At 40.7% G+C, this 18,326-nt stretch overlaps 1 protein-coding gene across 1 annotated transcript in view; it reads right to left on the bottom strand.

The window, feature by feature from the left end:
* Positions 1 to 18,326, bottom strand: part of LOC119651375 (integrator complex subunit 3 homolog) — an 87,271-nt gene that overhangs the window by 12,105 nt on the left and 56,840 nt on the right. The window contains exons 2-4 of the mRNA XM_038054950.1: positions 14,276 to 14,886; positions 5,192 to 5,825; positions 4,652 to 5,125 (exon numbers count right to left, since the gene is read on the bottom strand). Of these exons, the coding sequence (XP_037910878.1) occupies positions 4,652 to 5,125; positions 5,192 to 5,825; positions 14,276 to 14,886 (1,719 nt within the window). The remainder of the gene's footprint in view (positions 1 to 4,651; positions 5,126 to 5,191; positions 5,826 to 14,275; positions 14,887 to 18,326) is intronic.

Below are 18,326 nucleotides of genomic sequence, written 5' to 3'. Positions count from 1 at the left end.
TTTGTTGTAAGTATTGTGCTGTTTGTGTGTTCCGGAGATTTTTTTAAATGGATCATACGAAGAGAGATCGCTTTAACGTTCAACGTCATGCTCGCACTAAAAACGAGTATGTCGTGGGAATCGATACTTATCAGAGAAGAAAAAGGACTTCGCATCAACATCAGCGAAGAAACTTTTAGCAAGCATGAACATGGATGTTCCAATTGCGATAAGTTTTGTATATTATATATTGGATTTTGCTGGAGTTTTCTCGGGCATTTCTGCAAATAGTAAAATATACGTGGTAGTAAAAAAGGAATGCGTAGGACATGTCGAGAAAAGAATGGAAACGCGGCTTAGAAATGCAAAGAAGAATCACAAAGGCATTGGTGGAAAATGGGCTGGAAAACTTACTGATAAGGTTATTAACGACCTCACTACATTTTTTGGGTTAGCTATTCGTCGACACGCAAATTCGATAGAAGGAATGAAGCAAGAAATTTGGGAAACTTTCTTCCATAAATGTTCTACAGACGAAAATCCTCAGCATCAAAATTGTCCAGCAGGCGAGGACAGTTGGTGCAAATGCCGCAAAGCGGAAGCTAAAGGAAAACTGGATAGTTTCCACCACGAGAAGGCACCTTCGACTGAAGAAGTCCAAACAGTCATCAAACCAATCTACGAAGATTTGTCACGAGATGATCTCTTGAACAGATGTTTAGGAGCAGAAACCCAGAATAAGAATGAGTCCTTAAATGCATTGATTCGGACTTTCGCTCCTAAACACTTTCATTCTGGAGCCAAGGTCGTAGAAATAGCCATTTTTCTGGCTGTAATTATTTTCAATGAAGGATTCAATGACATTCTCAAAATCCTAGTGACAATGGGATGTCAAGTTGGTCACATATGTCGACCGTCGTAATGAAGCGCAAATTTGGGGGTCCGAACGACGATCGACTGACCTCGCTAAAAGAGCCAGAATTGAATCCAGAGAGCAATAATCGGCCTTACTATACTTTTTTGAAGAAACGGAGGGTGCTCTCTATGGACCAAGTATAGCAGATTAATGGTGAGTTAAAATTTTACTGTTGATAATCACATTTAAATTTTCTCGAAACTGCATCTTGAAAATCAGCAAAATCGATCCAACCAAATTCTTTGAAATTTTCACGGCTTCTTTAATACATATTTCTTCGGTCTGCAAACTAGAATTGCAATTGGATGGTTCGTTTTTTTTTTATTCATAAAAAAACACCAAAATCCAAAAAATTCAGTTTAAAAGCCCACCAGAAATTTACCTTTTAATATTTTCTAATTATCCTAGTTTGCGAATCGTGGAATATTGTCCACATTAAAATGCCGTTTAGTTTTTTTCCTCAGATGAACACAACGCCCTCCAGCGTGGCAGCAGAAAAACACCTTTTTTTGGAGATGGGTGCATAAATTGGCACGTATTCCAAAAACTAGCTAAAATATCAAGCTGAAAAATTTATCACATATAGTAGAGATATCAATAAACATATGGCGAAAAAATCACGTTTCTATCTTTATCCAGTCCTCCAAAATAATTTTCCAAAAAAGGCAGAAAAAACGGCCTTTACACGGGATGACCCCTCTAAGGGGGTCATTTTTTTTGCGAATTTTGGGTGTTTTTTCACGGCTTCTTCAATGAATAAAAAAAAAACTACTGACCGAATCGCAATTATCCTAGTTTGTGGACCGTAGAAATATGTTCTGAGTAAGTCGTGAAAATTTTAAAGAATTTCGTTGGATAGATTTTGGGCTGTGGTGGCAGCCGATTTTCAATATGTAGTTTCGAGAAAAACGCATTTGAAAAGTAGAATGCGATTTTTAGCCATAAAACCTTAACAGCCCACTAATCTGCTATACCTAGTCCATAAACCTTAGGTTTCTTCAAGAAACACATGTACAGCCTTGGCTTCAATTCTTGTCCTTTTAGTGAAGTCATTCAAACGTCATTCGGACCGATAAATACGCGCTTTATTACGGCGGCCGACATAAATCTGGCATGTGACTTATTACGTGTTTAAGACTATAATTTCTGAACGACTTCGAATATCAAACAAGTCGGGAAACCGGAAGCTTGACGCTTCAGGTATAAAAGGTTTTGTGTTTCTCTATGTGAGGAGCATAACGTAGTTCTCCGTTGGTTTATAGCATTGACCCGAGATATTGAAATCGCTCAGTTCTGGGCAGGTTACTTCCATTGAAAGAACTGAGCGATTTAAATATCTCGAGTCAATGCTACCAGCCAATGGAGAACTGCGTAATGAAATTGTTTCACGCATTAACGCCACCTGGATGAAGTGGCATTCCCTAACTGGTGTTCTTTGTGATCGACGTATCAGCGCACGTGCCAAATCTAAAATTTACTGCAATGTCGTCCGCCTGCCGCTCTCTATAGTTCTGAGTGCTGGCCGACTATAAAGGACAATAAACGGCGGCTTGCTGTGATGGGGACGAAGATGTAGCATTGCACTGGTGGCGTGACACGTTTTGATCACGTCTGAAATGAGAATATCCGCGATCGATATGGGTTTGCATCGATCGTGAAAAAACTGCGAGAGAGGTGTTTTCGATGGTGTGGTCACGTCATTCACGCTAACGAGAATTCAATAACCAGTATTGGTCAGAACATCGAAGTCAATGGTAAGCAACTAAAAAGCCGGCCAAAACAATGGTGGCTTGATACACTGGATGGGGATTTATAGGTCTCGCGATTACATCCTGATAGGGCATTTGATAAAGTAAAATGACGACAAGCCGACCCCGCTTGTGAACTGAAGGCTGAAGAAAAAGAAAAAGATATGAGGAGCGACAAGTGCATGACAGCTCCGTGTCACATAGCTAAAAATTCCGTTGCCTTTATTTTATAGAAAGCAATTTAAATAAATCATTTGATGGAAAGCCGTGTATTGATAAAAGTCTACCTCATACGCATCACACTCTGAGTTTAATATTATTAGCAAATGCCACGAAATATATATAAACAAGTCGGGAAACCGGCAGCTCAGCGCTTCAGGTATGAAAGGTTTTGTGTATTTCCTTTATAAAGAGATTTGAGTGTGCATTTGTCTCATTAGCATGTAGCACGTAAAATATGCATATATTATGTGAAAATTTCCACTTTCAAGTAATATTTACATTCATAGTCTTGAATTTGCAGAGAAGTGACAGTTTTGACCTAGTATAACTTTGTCAGTAATAGTATGATTTTCACCAAATTTGGCAGGATCATGTTCTATACTGTAGCCTACATCGCTGCAAAATTTTGTGATTCAAGATTGAACTTAAGGGGAGTTTCCCTGTCAATTACTAAAAATTCTAGTAATGTACTATTATTAACTTTATTTTAGCAGGTATCGGTATAGAGGGTATTTCGGAGCCTAGGCACCATATAGTGGCAGCCTCCTGATTTTTCGGTTGGGTAGTTTCTGAGAATGGGTTCGTTAAAAAAATGACCACTTTCAACCCCCCGCCCTCCCCACCTTTTCAACAAATGTCAAAACTAAGACCGGCTTCGAAAAGTACTAACCGAGACCTTTAATTTGATACCCCACATGACTATATTTGATGAAAAAAAATTTGCACCCTCCTTTTGCATGTATGGGGACCCCCCCCCCCCCCCCCCCCCCCCTTAAATTCGACGTAAAAGGATGTAACTTACTATATGCGTGAGCATTCACAGTTCCCACCTTTCTACCAAATTTGGTGCCAATCGCTATAACCGTCTCCGAGAAAAATGCGTGTGACGGACAGACAGACAGACGGACAAACAGACAGACAGTAAACCGATTTTAATAAATTCCGGGGAGAATAAAGGGCTAGGGAGAATTAGATTCGTCTTCAATGGAATTTTAATATTTCACTCGAATGTCGATTATTTTCATTAATTATGACGTCAGCATCTTATTTGCATGGCTTTGGAAGCAGTAAATTCGCGCGAAATTGCTAAGTTCGAACTGCTATAACTTTGGCGTTAATAACCAGATTTCCATGAAATTTAGCGAGTATATACGAAATATTGTTCTCCATGCTGGTACAAAATTCTAGGATGAATCCAAGGGGGTTTTTCAGTAAAAAGTAGTTATATACTATTAGTAAGTTTATTTGAACAGATATCGGAATGGGACATATTTTGAGGCCTAGATTTTATCTAAGCGCACCACCCTGATTTTTTTTTCGGATTTTTAGGTTGGGTAGTTTCCGAAAATGAGTCCTGTCTCACTTTAAGTGCGTACATTTTGACTCCTTACTCACGTACTTTGCAATTCACACCAAAACTAATGTCAGTTTCGGAAAGTACTAATCGAGGCCTTTTATTTGATACCCTACATGACTATATCCGGTGAAAAAAATTTTTGAAGCGGGCCCTTTAAACTCCACCTAAATTTATGCCACTCGCTGTATGCGTGGGATTTTGTAGTTCCCAACTGTCCACCAAATTTCGTTCGGACCGGTTCAGCCGTTTTGGAGAAAAATGCGTGTGACAGACAGACAGACAGACATTGAATCGATATTAATAAGGTTTTGTTTTCCACAAAACCTTAAAAATCACTTTGCCCATATATTCTACACTATATCTAGATACAATTGATGCCAAAAAAAAATCGATTCCGCGGATCACGGGATGACCCCCTTAAAGCCTTACTTTTGACAGGGGTAAATCATCATCATCGTCTGTTAAGTCTTCTATTTTGGTATCTGCTATGACAGGTTCATCTTCATCATCACTAAAAACAGGCTCGCCGTCATTGGAATTTTCATTCAATCCATCTGGAATGCCTGGATTCATTCCTAATGTTGTTTCACCCAATCCACCGCCTCCGCCTAGTCCTCCTCCTCCACCGGCATCCCCTTCCATTTTGTTTTGATCGTGATCCATTCCGATGGGCATATTAAAGTTGTTGTGATGTATTCGGTTATCGTCTGGTATCGCTGTATTCGGACTGGTCCGGTCGTCCATATAATTGTTTATGTCGGTTTGACCGGGATACAAGGCACCGGGACCAGCGACTGTTGCTGTTGGTGGTGTACAAAACTCGCGAAAATTATCACGAATAAGCGTCCGCAGCTCACGATCAAGCTTTTGCGATTCAAAAAGAGGATGTAAATTTGGTATGACCTGAAAGATTAATCAAAGTAATCATAAATGTTATTCTTGTCTAATTTCCGCTAATTTGCTACTGACCTGCTTCTCCAGAATCTTTCTAAGTGAATTATACACTCCAACCCGTATTTTATCTTCAAATTTCGGATAGAAATTTTTCATAATCCTACATAAAAAATCTAAGAGTGTGCTACTAACTAATGGATGATTTCGTATTGAATGGTACATAACTAAGATGCCCGGCTCCACATTCATAATATTATCCTTAACAGGATCGAAAAACAGCCAGTCATAGAATAATGCTAATTTAGCATTGGCTAATGCTACCGGATTTGTACACGATGTCAATAACCATCCAATTATCGCCCATCTGGGAATAATGTCGGAGCAAAGGAGCTCATTTGTTGGATGTATTGCGTTGATAATGAATCGTATCAGATCGGAACGTAAACTATGGGATTCGGGCGTTGAGAAATATTTATCTTGAAACCAGTCTTGATAGCGTTTGTGATTGCCGAATTTCACAGATGATGTTAGAAAATGTAATTTACGTTCAACTTCGGGTGTGAGCCGACATTGTAGAAATCTACGACTAGTACGAATTTGCAGTAAATGCCAGACACCATTAAATGTAGGACTGAATGATTTCGGATTTAGGAGTATATCACGCCATAACTGCTCGAATTCCGGAATACGTGCAACGTTTTGTAGTAATCTGAAATGAGAAAAAAAATAGAAATGAAATTATGTCACACCAATGTCCTTTTGATAAGAGGGGGATGAGCTTTGCTTTTGAAAGTATCCAATTTATAAAAAAGACCTTCATCCGTCATAGATTTGAACGTCAATGCTAATCGTTGTGGGTGGATTCTTTCCTTTTGTGTCCACAAAAGGATATAAAGGGCGTTATTTTCACCCTTCCCTTCTTATTTGCTTAATGTTCTTATTCTAATTGCTATGTTTTGGGTGTTGTTTACGTCAGATGTAATGGAAAAAAGAGTATCTATATCTGATATCTTGTCATTTTTTGTCAATAAGAAAGACGAAAATTGTGTAGATGTATCGCTGCATTCACATGTATCGTTTTGAAGACCTTATAGCTATTATGAGGACATCAACTTCAACTGAGTCCAAATATCAGGACAAGGCACGTTGATGGAAAATATACAGAGCTACTATCAAATTTTACTTTCACCTCCACACACTTTCACACCTGGACAATGCAAAGCCACGGTCGAGAGTTGTAAAAGAGATGAGCCGTCTCATCCTCCAGGTTGTGAACTGTGCTGCGTATGGTTTTAGGAACCCAAAACTGAGCCTCGGATATATAACGAAATTTAGGGAGACGGAAAAGGGACTATGAGCCTGGAACCTGGAACGTGCGCCCCTTGTTCAAAACTGGCGTACAAGAAAGATATCTTGGCGGTCCAGGAAACTTAATTATTAGGCAATGAGGTATTTGACACTATTTTGAAAACCTGTGAAAAATCTAAAAGATCAGAATGCGACATAGCCCTTTTCTTTTAAAAGAATTACACTCATAACATGTAATGAACCAGGGGGCGATGGTGATGAAAGAGAAACAGGAGCTCGGGGTCGATGCATCCTCGGAGGAATCTTAAGCGTGGAAGAACGCTGTTTTTCGTCCAACAGTTCCTTAACAAACATACTCAACCTCGACATCAATCTGGCATTTAGATATGACATCAACGGCGATTTCGGCATCACATCATATGGTCCTGTAGCCTGGGCCGCCGGGCTAGAAGTGTCGTCTCGCGACCCCTGATTATGGGTCTTCACCCAGGCCCATGCTCTTCGTTTGTCTCCATTGGATACAGGGTCACGGTCGTTCTCGGATATTTTTGATAAAGTATTAGCCACGTTAGTATACCAAACGGAAAAATAGATAAAGCCAACAAAGTCAGTCCACAAAATCACTTCAAACTCGATAAAAAGCCAAAACAAGTCGGGAAACCGGAAGCTCGGCGCTTCAGGTATGAACGGTTTTATTTGCTTCTTCTGCGAGTATGTTTGAGTGCAGAACTATCCCATTTGTACGTAGCCCGTTATGTATATCCGTTTAGCATGTCAGACTACTCACTTTAGTGTGATATTGATACTTAGTTGCAGTAAATTTACACGATAAAGTCAATTTTGAGCTACCGCAACTTTGTTAGCAATAGTATGATTTTGATCAAACTTGGAGATCACATACTTCATATTATATTCTATACTACCACAGACTTTCATGACTCTGGGATAAACTTAATACGGGCTTTAATCAATTTCCCCAAAAACATTGTAATTATTAACTTAATTTGAGCAGATATCGATATGGAGAGTATTTTGGGGCCTGGACATCATATAGAGGCAGCTTCATGACTTTTTTCAGATTTTTCGGTTGGGTAGTTTCTGAGAATGGGTCCTTAACGGAGAAATCATCACTTTCCACCCCACCACTTCCCGATTTTATAACAAATCTCAAAACTGACCAGCTTCGAAAAGTAGTAATCAAGACCTTTCATTTGATACCCAAAATGACTATATTCCGTATGGGGAATCCCCTTAAATCTCAACGTAGAAGGATATCACTGCATATCTGGGCGTTCACAGTTCCCACCTTCTCTCAAAATTTCGTGTTAATCGGTATAGCCGCTTCTGAGAAAAGTGCGTGTGACAGACAGACAGACACACATCCAGACAAAGCGCTCAAAAGACCCCCACCATTCCCGAGCTTGGTTAACACAGAGGCGTGCAAGAACGTGCCAACCGAGCACTTTGATGTAGCTTCAGTATTTCCGGATGGAACTTCACGGTCAATTTCGCCAATTGCATTACAAACACAAAAGACTGTAGACCTATCAGTGAACGGTACACTTCGAATGAAAAATACATTTGCAACGTTTGGCTCATCAACGTAAAAGACAAATTCTATAGTTGCCTTAAATCAGTTTTGTTTCGTTTTCCCCGATTGATGTGAATATGAAATTCAGTGTAAAGATAGGGAAGCAGCTACAATTACTGAGAACCATGATCTCCACGATATAACGAACGAAAATGGAAGCAGACTCATAGAATTCTTGAAGCAGAAACATGATGATCTCATCGATTTATTCATTTACTGCAGGATCTACAAGAGAAAGTGAGCTTCACCAAAAACATTTAACCAGATTGCCCGTATCTTCGTTGAAAAAGGAACCGATATCCTTGAGGTGCTTTCATACCGCGGACAAATTGCGACAACGACCACTATTTGGTAAGGACAAGATTTCGATGCCGGATAGCGAATAATGGAAGCCCATTAACAGGCTCGATATTGAAAAGCTCCAGAACGAAAAAATGCCGTCGAAATATGTCAGAACTTTAGAAGAACAAATCTTTAAGACCTTGAATCTTCACCAGGAAATCGATAGCATTAATGTGAAGGGGAGTTATCAAAAGACTTAATCAAGACGGCTGCAGAGAAAACCGTAAAATACGAACATCATCATCATCAACGGCGCAGCAACCGGTATTCGCTCTAGGCCTGCCTTAATAAGGAACTCCAGACATCCCGGTTTTGCGCCGAGGTCCACCAATTCGATATCCCTAAAAGCTGTCTGGCGTCCTGACCTACGCCATCGCTCCATCTTAGGCAGGATCTGCTTCGTCTTCTTTTTCTACCATAGATATTGCCCTTATAGACTTTCCGGGTGAGATCATCCTTATCCATTCGGATTAAGTGACCCGCCCACCGTAATTTATTGAGCCGGATTTTATCCACAACCGGACGGTCACGGTATCGCTCACAGATTTCGTCGAAAGAACGAAGAGTGCCAGCAGACAAACGTTGCATGCACAAATTATTACGAGTAATCCACAAGAACCAAATAAAATCTGGAGAAAGAAAAAAACGCAAGCATATAAATGCTTTAGATTGAAATGAAAGACAACTGTAAGAGACATAGTTCAGGATCCACTTACAACTTGAGAAAATTGCTAAAGGGATTAAAAAGCTTTAAAGTGAGTACATGTTTTGCAGGCATTATCCCATGGTGTTCTTCGGACACGTATTGATTTACAAACTACAATCAAAGCCCCGCTGTTACCAACATATCACTGACGTATACTGAATACAGGCGCAGCATATCAGTGGATGGAAGACCTATCTAACCCCTCTATCGCCAACTAAGGGTTACGGCCCCTAATTTGTACAGCGCAACTCCATCTCTGGCCCAAAAGAAGTTGTAATGGTCAATATGCCCACCGCAAATAACAGAGTCAAGAGTTCATCACCCAAAGAGCATAAGTCTCAGAGAGGCATCCCTGTTCCCATGGTATCAGACAACTTTCAAAGGCTTCGTGGCCGGAGCAAACTCGGGTCTCATCGTCCTCCCGGTACCTGGAGACAGCACTCGCCAAAGGCTTAAGTTGAACGTATTTTGTAGGGACCCAGTGGGGAAACTTGGAGTAGATAAAAAATCGGAGGACGCAATTCCATAACACATAGTTTTGTTCCACAACCTACACTCGAAAAATTAGGTGGGGGGGGGGGGCACCTAGAATACTCAGAAACAAGAACCTGCTAAAACTAAGGACCATGGAGATAGCGACAACTTTTTATATTTAGGCCTACAACTGGCGAAAGATAAAAGTAAAATTGACGAGATAGAACGACGAATCCAGCTCGCAATTAGAACCTTTTATTCGGTTCTACTGATTTTAAAAGCCAGCTGCATACACAGAAAAGAATGTGAAATATGGACCCTAACACAGACTTCCGAAAAACTGGTCAATGCCTAATAGGAGCCAAACGAGAGGGCGAACAATTGCGAATTAGATACAACCATGAGTTATATCAAATATTTGACGAACCCGAAGTCTAAAATAAAAAAAAAAGCGGAAGTTACAATGGGCTACCCACGTTTAGCATGTGGACGACTTTCGGATACCTGAAAAGGGTATTCGAACGAAAAGCCGAAGAACGAAGACCATTAGGAAAACGCCGAAAGCGCTGATTAGATTCTGTTGACGAAGACAGTGCATCACTGTTCGAATTTCAAAACGGGAGGACATGATCAATGGATCGAGATGATTGGAGGAAGAATATCCTGTCTAATCTAACGAAATTATGTCCGAAGACTGGGGCCACTTATAAAACAAATTTGACAAACTCTGCTGGGAAAATTAATGCTGCACATCGTTGTATTATAAAGTGATATCAAAAAGAATCGAAAGAACGCTGGAGGATTTCAATGCGGACATCAGCTGCTGAATTCGGAGTTCCCGAAAATGATTAGACTCGTCAAAAACGAGTCGATCTAGAGCCCTGACTAACGAGACATATCGGCACAGACTGCGGATTGAAGTATAGCGATTTGTTGACCCCAACATTATTCAACATCGTTCTGGGTATACGAGGAGGACTCAAAAGCGATAATTGGGCTCTGGCGGGAGGAGCGACGCGGCTGTGAAATTTTATTTGCTGTTGGAGAAATCTTTTTCTTTAGCCTTTGTCTCGTTCACAAGCGCGGTCACCGTTGTTTCGGCCTGCCTTTTGGTCGTTTACCATCCACATCGACGTTCAGACCAATCTTTGCAAGTGAATTCTCCTTAGTACAAATTGCGTGACCATATAATCAAAGACGCTTCTCTCGCAATTTTTCCATGATCGGTGCAAACCTATAACGATTGCGGATATCCTCATTTCGGATATGATCAAGGCGTGTCACGCCACTACTCCAACGCAACATCTTCATCTATTTCTGAGAGAGGATTTATATATATATAAATATATATGATTGCCATTCACCTCTTGGTAGGGTATAGCGCGTCAATCACACTTAAACGCCATGGGTTACCGGACAAGCACTTCAGTTTCCCCTACAACTTCGCAAGACGCCCGCACCTCTACTGTTCTATGCCAAGGGCGACCCAATCGTCGTTCATCTTGAGAGAGTGAATTCCACTGCATGGCATAGCCCGCAATGCAATTGTCACCCCTCTTTAAGGTGTAACCTACTCATTGCCACTTCCGCCTTCCGATCACGATGCGTACGAGTGCCAATTTCTTCGTTTAGGATAGTAGTGTGGTAGTTAGATAATAGCGTTTCTAGATTCTTAATAAGACAGCCAAAGCAGATCTAGCACCGTTAATACGTCGGGCAGCGTCCAGGTCGGTGCTACATCGGCAGAAATCATCCTTCCTAGATACACAAATTGATCGACGCCTTCGTTGTTCTGCCCATTAATGCAGATAGAGATATTGCGATGATCTGTCAGATTGAGAACCCTGGTTTTGTTTGGGTTTGTCTTCAGTTCACTTCTACTTGCCTCTTTTTCCAACTCCAGAGCCATTTGACCAAGGTCCATGACACGGTGAGTAGAAGTGTTTCGAGGAAAAAATGTCACAGTCCATCTGGACAAGGCAGCATGAAGAACGTTATCAATAACAAGAAACAATATCCGAGACAGGATACAAGCCTGGGGGACTCCGTTTTGGACCTCCTCCTCCTCTGAGACGTTACCTCGGTGCAGTAAACAGTAAGTATTTTGACAATTTTTGTGCAACGACAATTTTAAAAATCATACCCTTCTTCCACTCTCTGGGAAATATCTCGGATTGTCAAGTTTTCCTTTCTGTGGAGAAACTGTCAAGCCCAGCGGTTTTACTGCATTTGAGTACATTGATGACCGAAATGATTTATCTGATAGAGGATAGCATAAGTCAATATATGAACTTGTGCTCAAGGTGTGGGACAGCGAATCCATGCCTGACGATTGGCAAAGAGGCATTATCTGTCTCATACATAAAAAGGGAGATATCACATAGTGCAGCAATTATAGAGGTGTCACGTTGCTGAATACCATCTATAAGATATTCTCCGCTATCTTGCTAGGCCAGATAGCCCCATATGCCCAGAAAATCATTGGCCCATACCAAAGAGGGTTCACTCCAGGCAAATCAGCAACCGATCAGATTTTCTCTCTGCGGTAAGCAATGGAAAAACTGTCGGAATATGGACATCGGTTGCACCATCTATTCATCGAAGAGTACGATTCTCTTTAAGTCCACCCAACTACTGGCCTATGCTGATGATATCAACATCATGGGAAGAATGACCCGAGACGTACAAACTGCCTTCATCCAGATCGAGCAGGCTGCACATCAATGAAGGCAAGACAAAGTATATGGTTGCAACGTTAGCATTGAAAACCAACAACATAGAACCGCATTGGTCAAACGGGAAGAGTAAAGATAGGAGACTACAACTTTGAGACCGTCGATAATTTCTCCTATTTGGGGTGGAAAATCACAACCGGTAACATCTATAATGATGAAATCCGCGCACGGTTGTTGGCAGCCAACAGAGCCTATTTCAGCTTACAAAAACTGTTCCGCTCGAAACGTCTCACCATAAGGTCAAAGCTTTAACTATAGAAGACAATGATCTTGAAGGTCCTTACGTATTCCTCGGAGGCTTGGGTTCTTAGCAAGAAGAATTGCGAACTCTTGGCCGCGGTCGAGTGAAGAATTCTCCGAAGAATTTTTGCCCCCTACATGAGGATGGACGATTCCGTAGCCTACATAACGACGAAAACTATGAGCGATACCATGACCGTTAGGTTGTGGATGAAATCCGGCTCAATAGGTTACGGTGGGTGAGTCACTTAAACCGTATGGATGAGGATGGTCCAGCAAGTAAAATCTATAACCGCAATATCTATGGTAGAAAAAGAAGACGAGCAGACCTTGCCTGAGATGGAGCCATGGCGTAGGTCAGGACGCCAAACAGATTTTTGGGCATATCGAATTGGTGGACATCGGCGCAAAACCGGGATGTCTGAAGTTCCTTATTAAGGCAGGCTTAGACCGGATACCGGTTGTTGCGCCGTTGATGATGATGATGATGTTTTCCCGAGTTTTCTTGATAGTTGTTTACTTTGAACTTCCTCGTCAATTCGCGTTTAAAGATCTCTGCATTATCAATGCTGACCAAACGACTGATTTAATTAAGAGCATTTCTGATTTACGTCCACATTCCGTAAACTAAAGAATATACTCTCCTAGCCAAACCAGTTTCTTATATTTCAACTATTTTTTTGTTATGATTTCGATGAAAAATTGCCAAATAAACAAAACTATTCATTGGAGAACTTTTCTAAACTTGTAGACATTTGCGAGATCCATCACTTTTCTTCCATCGTCCCCGTGGTATCCTTCTGTCAATAGCTAGAGTATATAAATATTCGTTAATTAAAACCGAAAGTCATTTTCTTTTGAGAGATAGCTAGCAATGGTAAGAGGCACATGATTCGGGTTGAACGGCCCAATTTATAATATAAGGACTTGTTATTAATTCAGGTCTTTTTCATTAATTCTCAAGAAGCGAAATTTTATAATCGATTTCACTCTCTTCAAGAAAAGTCTAAATAAATGTACCTAATTAATTGAGATAACTCCCCTAGTGCGTCGATGGTTCTCCAGCCAGCTTCCGAATTCATTTTAAGAACTTGAAAGTCGACTTATGGCGAATCCATTATAGAATTTTTATGGCTTTTTGGAAGAGATACCCCACCGTCTCCCCATCATTAAGTAGTCTTCGCTCATTTTCTTTACTTCATTACTTTCTCCTCCCAGTTTCATTTGAGCACGATTAATGAGCTCTATTTTCTGCCTCCTTTTGAATATGGCCATAATCTGTCCAATTTCCGCCGGACAAAGTCTGATATTAACTTCTATTGGATTCGATAGGACCAATCATAGCATTTGATGCTTTTTTCTGTACTTCTATTCACGTATTCGCATAAAAGCAACGATGAGAATGATGTATGAATGTTTAGGTAGGCCACATCTATTAATTACTAGTCATATCCCCGGGTTGTTCTCAATCATGAAAGTCTGCTTCCTTTTTGCCCTGTTCACAATGTTGGCATTCGGAATACATTTTTTTTAAATTGAATTTATTCCTGTTCTTGCCCTCAGAGGGCTTACATTTCGGATGTATGGCTTTCACCGAATTTTCTCGTAAATAAGGTTGGTAAGGGTAGTCTTCGGTTCGCAAATTTCAATATTTCCTGAATCAAAGATTTCTCAATATAAACGTAAATCTGTATAAGGATTCGAGTTAGAAATTGAACAATAAACTCCTTTTGAATGTATTTCATTCTCCGACGTATACTTACCTTACAAAATCTCGTCCCAAAGGTATCACATCATTGAATCGATCTCTTATCAATCCTATCACAAATTTCACCTCCTTATTTCGTAAATTAGTTAACAACGGGCTCGTGTGATCCTCAATCAACCGTACATAACTATAAACCACAGCACCAACTAAAATTGAATATTTCTCGAGCCATTGTCGATGTTCGATGAATATATCGAGCAATCCTTCAACAAGACCCAGATTTCTCGATGATGTATCACCACCACTTGCTTGGCGTAAACAATTCCATACAATATTATCAACATTGAGTACTTGATTCTTCACTAATTCACGTAATAACCATATCAATTGTCTTCGGGCAATCTCGGTGAATTTTGTATATTTTTCAGCTATTAAAATCGATAGATTCGTTGTGACTGATTGAAAACCATCGCGTGTTAATAGAGTTAGATCACGATATGTTTTGGCCGCCAATGTTGGTTCCGTGAGAATTGTGTAGAGCAGTCCAATTGATATCTCCTCATGATGTTTATCTTTGCAGACGAGCTGTGAGAGGAGATCATGTAGCTCTTTATCGTTTAAACCGGTCGTTTGCTGCTGGATATATTGGTAGGCACGCTCGTATTTCTGAAAATAGGATAATTTCAATTAGCGTCGGATTTTAGAGAAATACAAATAGTGCTAGTCCACGAAATTTGATAAGAAGAGGGTAGGGTTCATGATGCGATAAGAGATTGTTTTGTAAACAAATTAGATGTTATCTTAGATTGCTTGAATAACACTAGATTCAGGGCTTTAGGTTGAAATTCTGGATTAAGTAAGTACTCCTCTGTAGATCGAATTAAGTGGATATGTATCTCTAATAAATAAAATATGAGTAGAAAACGGGTTTTCCTCTATCATCGTTAACTCAGGCCGTTCCGTTGTGAACTTCACGACATGCTACTGGGTTGCTTATAAAGAAAAGAAACAAGCTAAGTCATGCCGAATTTTAAAGCATCACTGATAAAAAAAAGTTTATTTTTCTTACAGAACAGAACAGGTTCAGATCTTCAGAACTAGCCCGTAGTGATCACAAAAGATAGCTACCTGGGGGCGCTTGAAAATCGCAAAGGAAATCTCAAAGGATTTTTCCCTCCTCTCTAAAACTTCGTCACTACAAATTATAGGGTATGCGAAAAGCTCTCAAGATCGGGTTTTGTTGCAGGAGGACCAAATTTTACTTGTTTTGCCGCTGGTGGGTACCCTTAACTATCTGGAGTCAACGGTTACCAAAAATCCACCATCCACAGTCATTAAACGAAGGAGAAAGGTGACCTTGAACGTGTGATCCAGACTGTTCAGCTTTTCCCCGCACTGTCCACAAAACAAAAACGGTCTTCCCCTTTGCCTTGGTGGGAAATCCCAGCGTAAAGTTCCTTTTCAAGTTCGGTTTATTGGTGGCGTAGTCCATTGCTATTGCCCAGAGCTCATGCGGTACTTCGTTTAGGATGTTATTAGGGCTAAGGCCGAAGTCTGACAGCACACTGTACGATACAGCGTATTTAATATGAAAATTCAGAGGAGGAAGGGGTGTAGAAGTGCAGTCCTGTTCATTGAATTAGGACTAGTCAATTTTTTTTACAATTCTGAGAAATTTATCTATGACTTTCTAAAAATGCGGGTTTTTTGCTAATTATGATAATTTTGCGCTATAACTATAACGATTATAGAAGAAATAATCCTATCAGGAAAATCCTATACGTTCGTTAATACGTCCATCTCTAAGAACACCAGTTGTGGAACGCCACTTCATCCAGGTTGCGTTAATGCGTGAAGCAATTTCATAACGCAGTTCCCTATCAGCCAATGGAGAACTGCGTTGTGAAATTGCTTCACGCATCGATGTCTTAAATCCAAAATTTACCGCAATGTCGTCCGTCCTGCCACTCTCTATGGTTCTGAGTGTTGGCCGACTATAAAAGACAATGAACGGCGTTTTGCGGTAATGGAGACGAAGATGGTGCGTTGGACTAGTGGCGTGATACGTTTTGATCACATCCGAAATGAGAATATCCGCGATCGTTATGGGGTTGCACTGATCGTAGCGTCTTCGATGGTATGGTCACGCAATTCGCGCTAACGAAAATTCACTTGCCGAGATTGGTCTGAACATCGAAGTGGATGGTAAACGACAATAAGGCCGGCCGAAATAACGATGGGTTGATACGTTGGATGGGGATTTAAAAGCTTCGCGATTCCATCCAGATCAAGCATTTGATAGGGCTAAATGGCGAAACCGATCACGACGAGCCGACCCCACTTGTGAACGGGACAAAGGCTGAAGAAAAAGAAGAGGAAAATCCCATACGCCTTAACCCTTCTCCGGAACACAGTTAATAAACCTCACGTCCCTTCTGCCTGTTTTTTGAGATTCGTCATCCTTTTGTAAATGTTTAGAGAAGCTGTTTGGACGTACAGAAAAGTTGTGGTTGTAAGGACAGAAGTGTTTAATTTGCAAAATTGATTTTTTTCTGTAATTTGGTGAAATTTCAAGATGGGAAGGTGTAATACTGAAAAAAGGAATGTGGCTTTACTAAGGACGTATCGCAAGGAGGGAAAAGGTCTCTCATCAAACAGTGAGCAGAATTAACAGGATGGGCATCAATAATTAAGGATGTCCGTAACAAGCGGCAAAGTTTCCATAGTAAAAGGACTCCTAGAAATGATCCTGGAATTCAGCTTGTGAGGAGCATTTTTCTACTTTAAGGGCACTTCATCAGGGTCTTCAAGAAGAGGGAATACACATTTTGGAAATGGCATTAAGAAGTGGCCGGATAGCTGAGTGGTTAGAGCGCAAGGCTGTTGTACGGAAGATCGCGGTTCAAATCTCGCTGGTGGCAGTGAGATTTGTATCGTGATTTGACCTCGGACACCAGTCGACTCAGCTGTGAATGAGTACCTGGGTCAAATCAGGGTAATAATCTCGGTCGAGTGCAATGCTGACCACATTGCCTCCTAGTGTACCGTTACGGTCTTGAATGAAGTGCTTTAACACACTTCAAGGCCCTGATCCAACATGGATTGTTGCGCCAACGATTATTATTATTATTAAGAAGTAGTTCATACGAAGGAAATTTAAGATTGTGGAGACCGGCGACAGCCTGGCAATTCTCCCGAACCTAACCCCGTAACTTTTTTTGGAGCCTATTGAAATCGAGAGTTTACCCCTCTCCTAATCCCACAATAGACGTGCTCGAAGCAACAATTATCGATATATGGTAAAATAACGACGTTATAAAGGATATGATTAACCGCTGCTATGAAAGCATACCAAACAGAATAAGGGCTGTTATTAGTGTGAAGCGGGATTCCAAAAAATATTGATATACATGGAGAATTTATTTGCTTTTATCGTTAATAAAATAATAGAGAGTGCAAAGAAAGGATTTTTTATTTTACATCTCACTTAAAAAAAAATGAAAGAAAGAAAACTGAATTTCGGTAAAAATTTAGTGGTCTTAATTCGATGAACAAGGACTGTACATTCAACGTACCCGCCGGGCTACACTTGGGAGTCTAAAAACACCTCTCTTAATCGAGGGTGTCACGTGAACCATGCCCGTTGGATAGTTTGCAGTCGATGGTAACTGACTGTATTTGAACGGAATCTCACTGATACCTGATCGCTTCAGTAACTTTGACCTTACCACGCTACGCGAAAGTTATGGCAAGGCGGACTTCCTAACCTCTATATTCGTGGAAATAATATGAGTGCGTCTACCAAAAAATTAAAAAAAAAAAAAAATAAGCAGGACGCCGTCCCACGCACAAACTAGTTCAGACAGTGGCGGATCTTGGCAATACTGAGAACCAAGTGACTACAACCAAGAAGAGAGAAATAGGGAAGCCTAAGGTCAACATTGGCCTTATACGAAGACCGCAACCAACAAAGGTTCTTGTTCAAAAAGCAGGCACATCTGAGGGATGGCGTGGAATCAGAAAAGGCCTTAAGGAGGCTCAGGACAAACCTTAATAACCAACGTCAAAGCGAAGGAAAAGAGGAATAGCAGATATTTGCCTACGAG

The sequence above is a fragment of the Hermetia illucens genome, chromosome 3 (genome assembly GCF_905115235.1).
Source record: "Hermetia illucens chromosome 3, iHerIll2.2.curated.20191125, whole genome shotgun sequence".
Taxonomy (NCBI): Eukaryota; Metazoa; Arthropoda; class Insecta; order Diptera; family Stratiomyidae; genus Hermetia; species Hermetia illucens.
The sequence above is the reverse complement of the archived record's forward strand: the minus strand, read 5'-3'. Positions and strand labels throughout refer to the sequence as shown.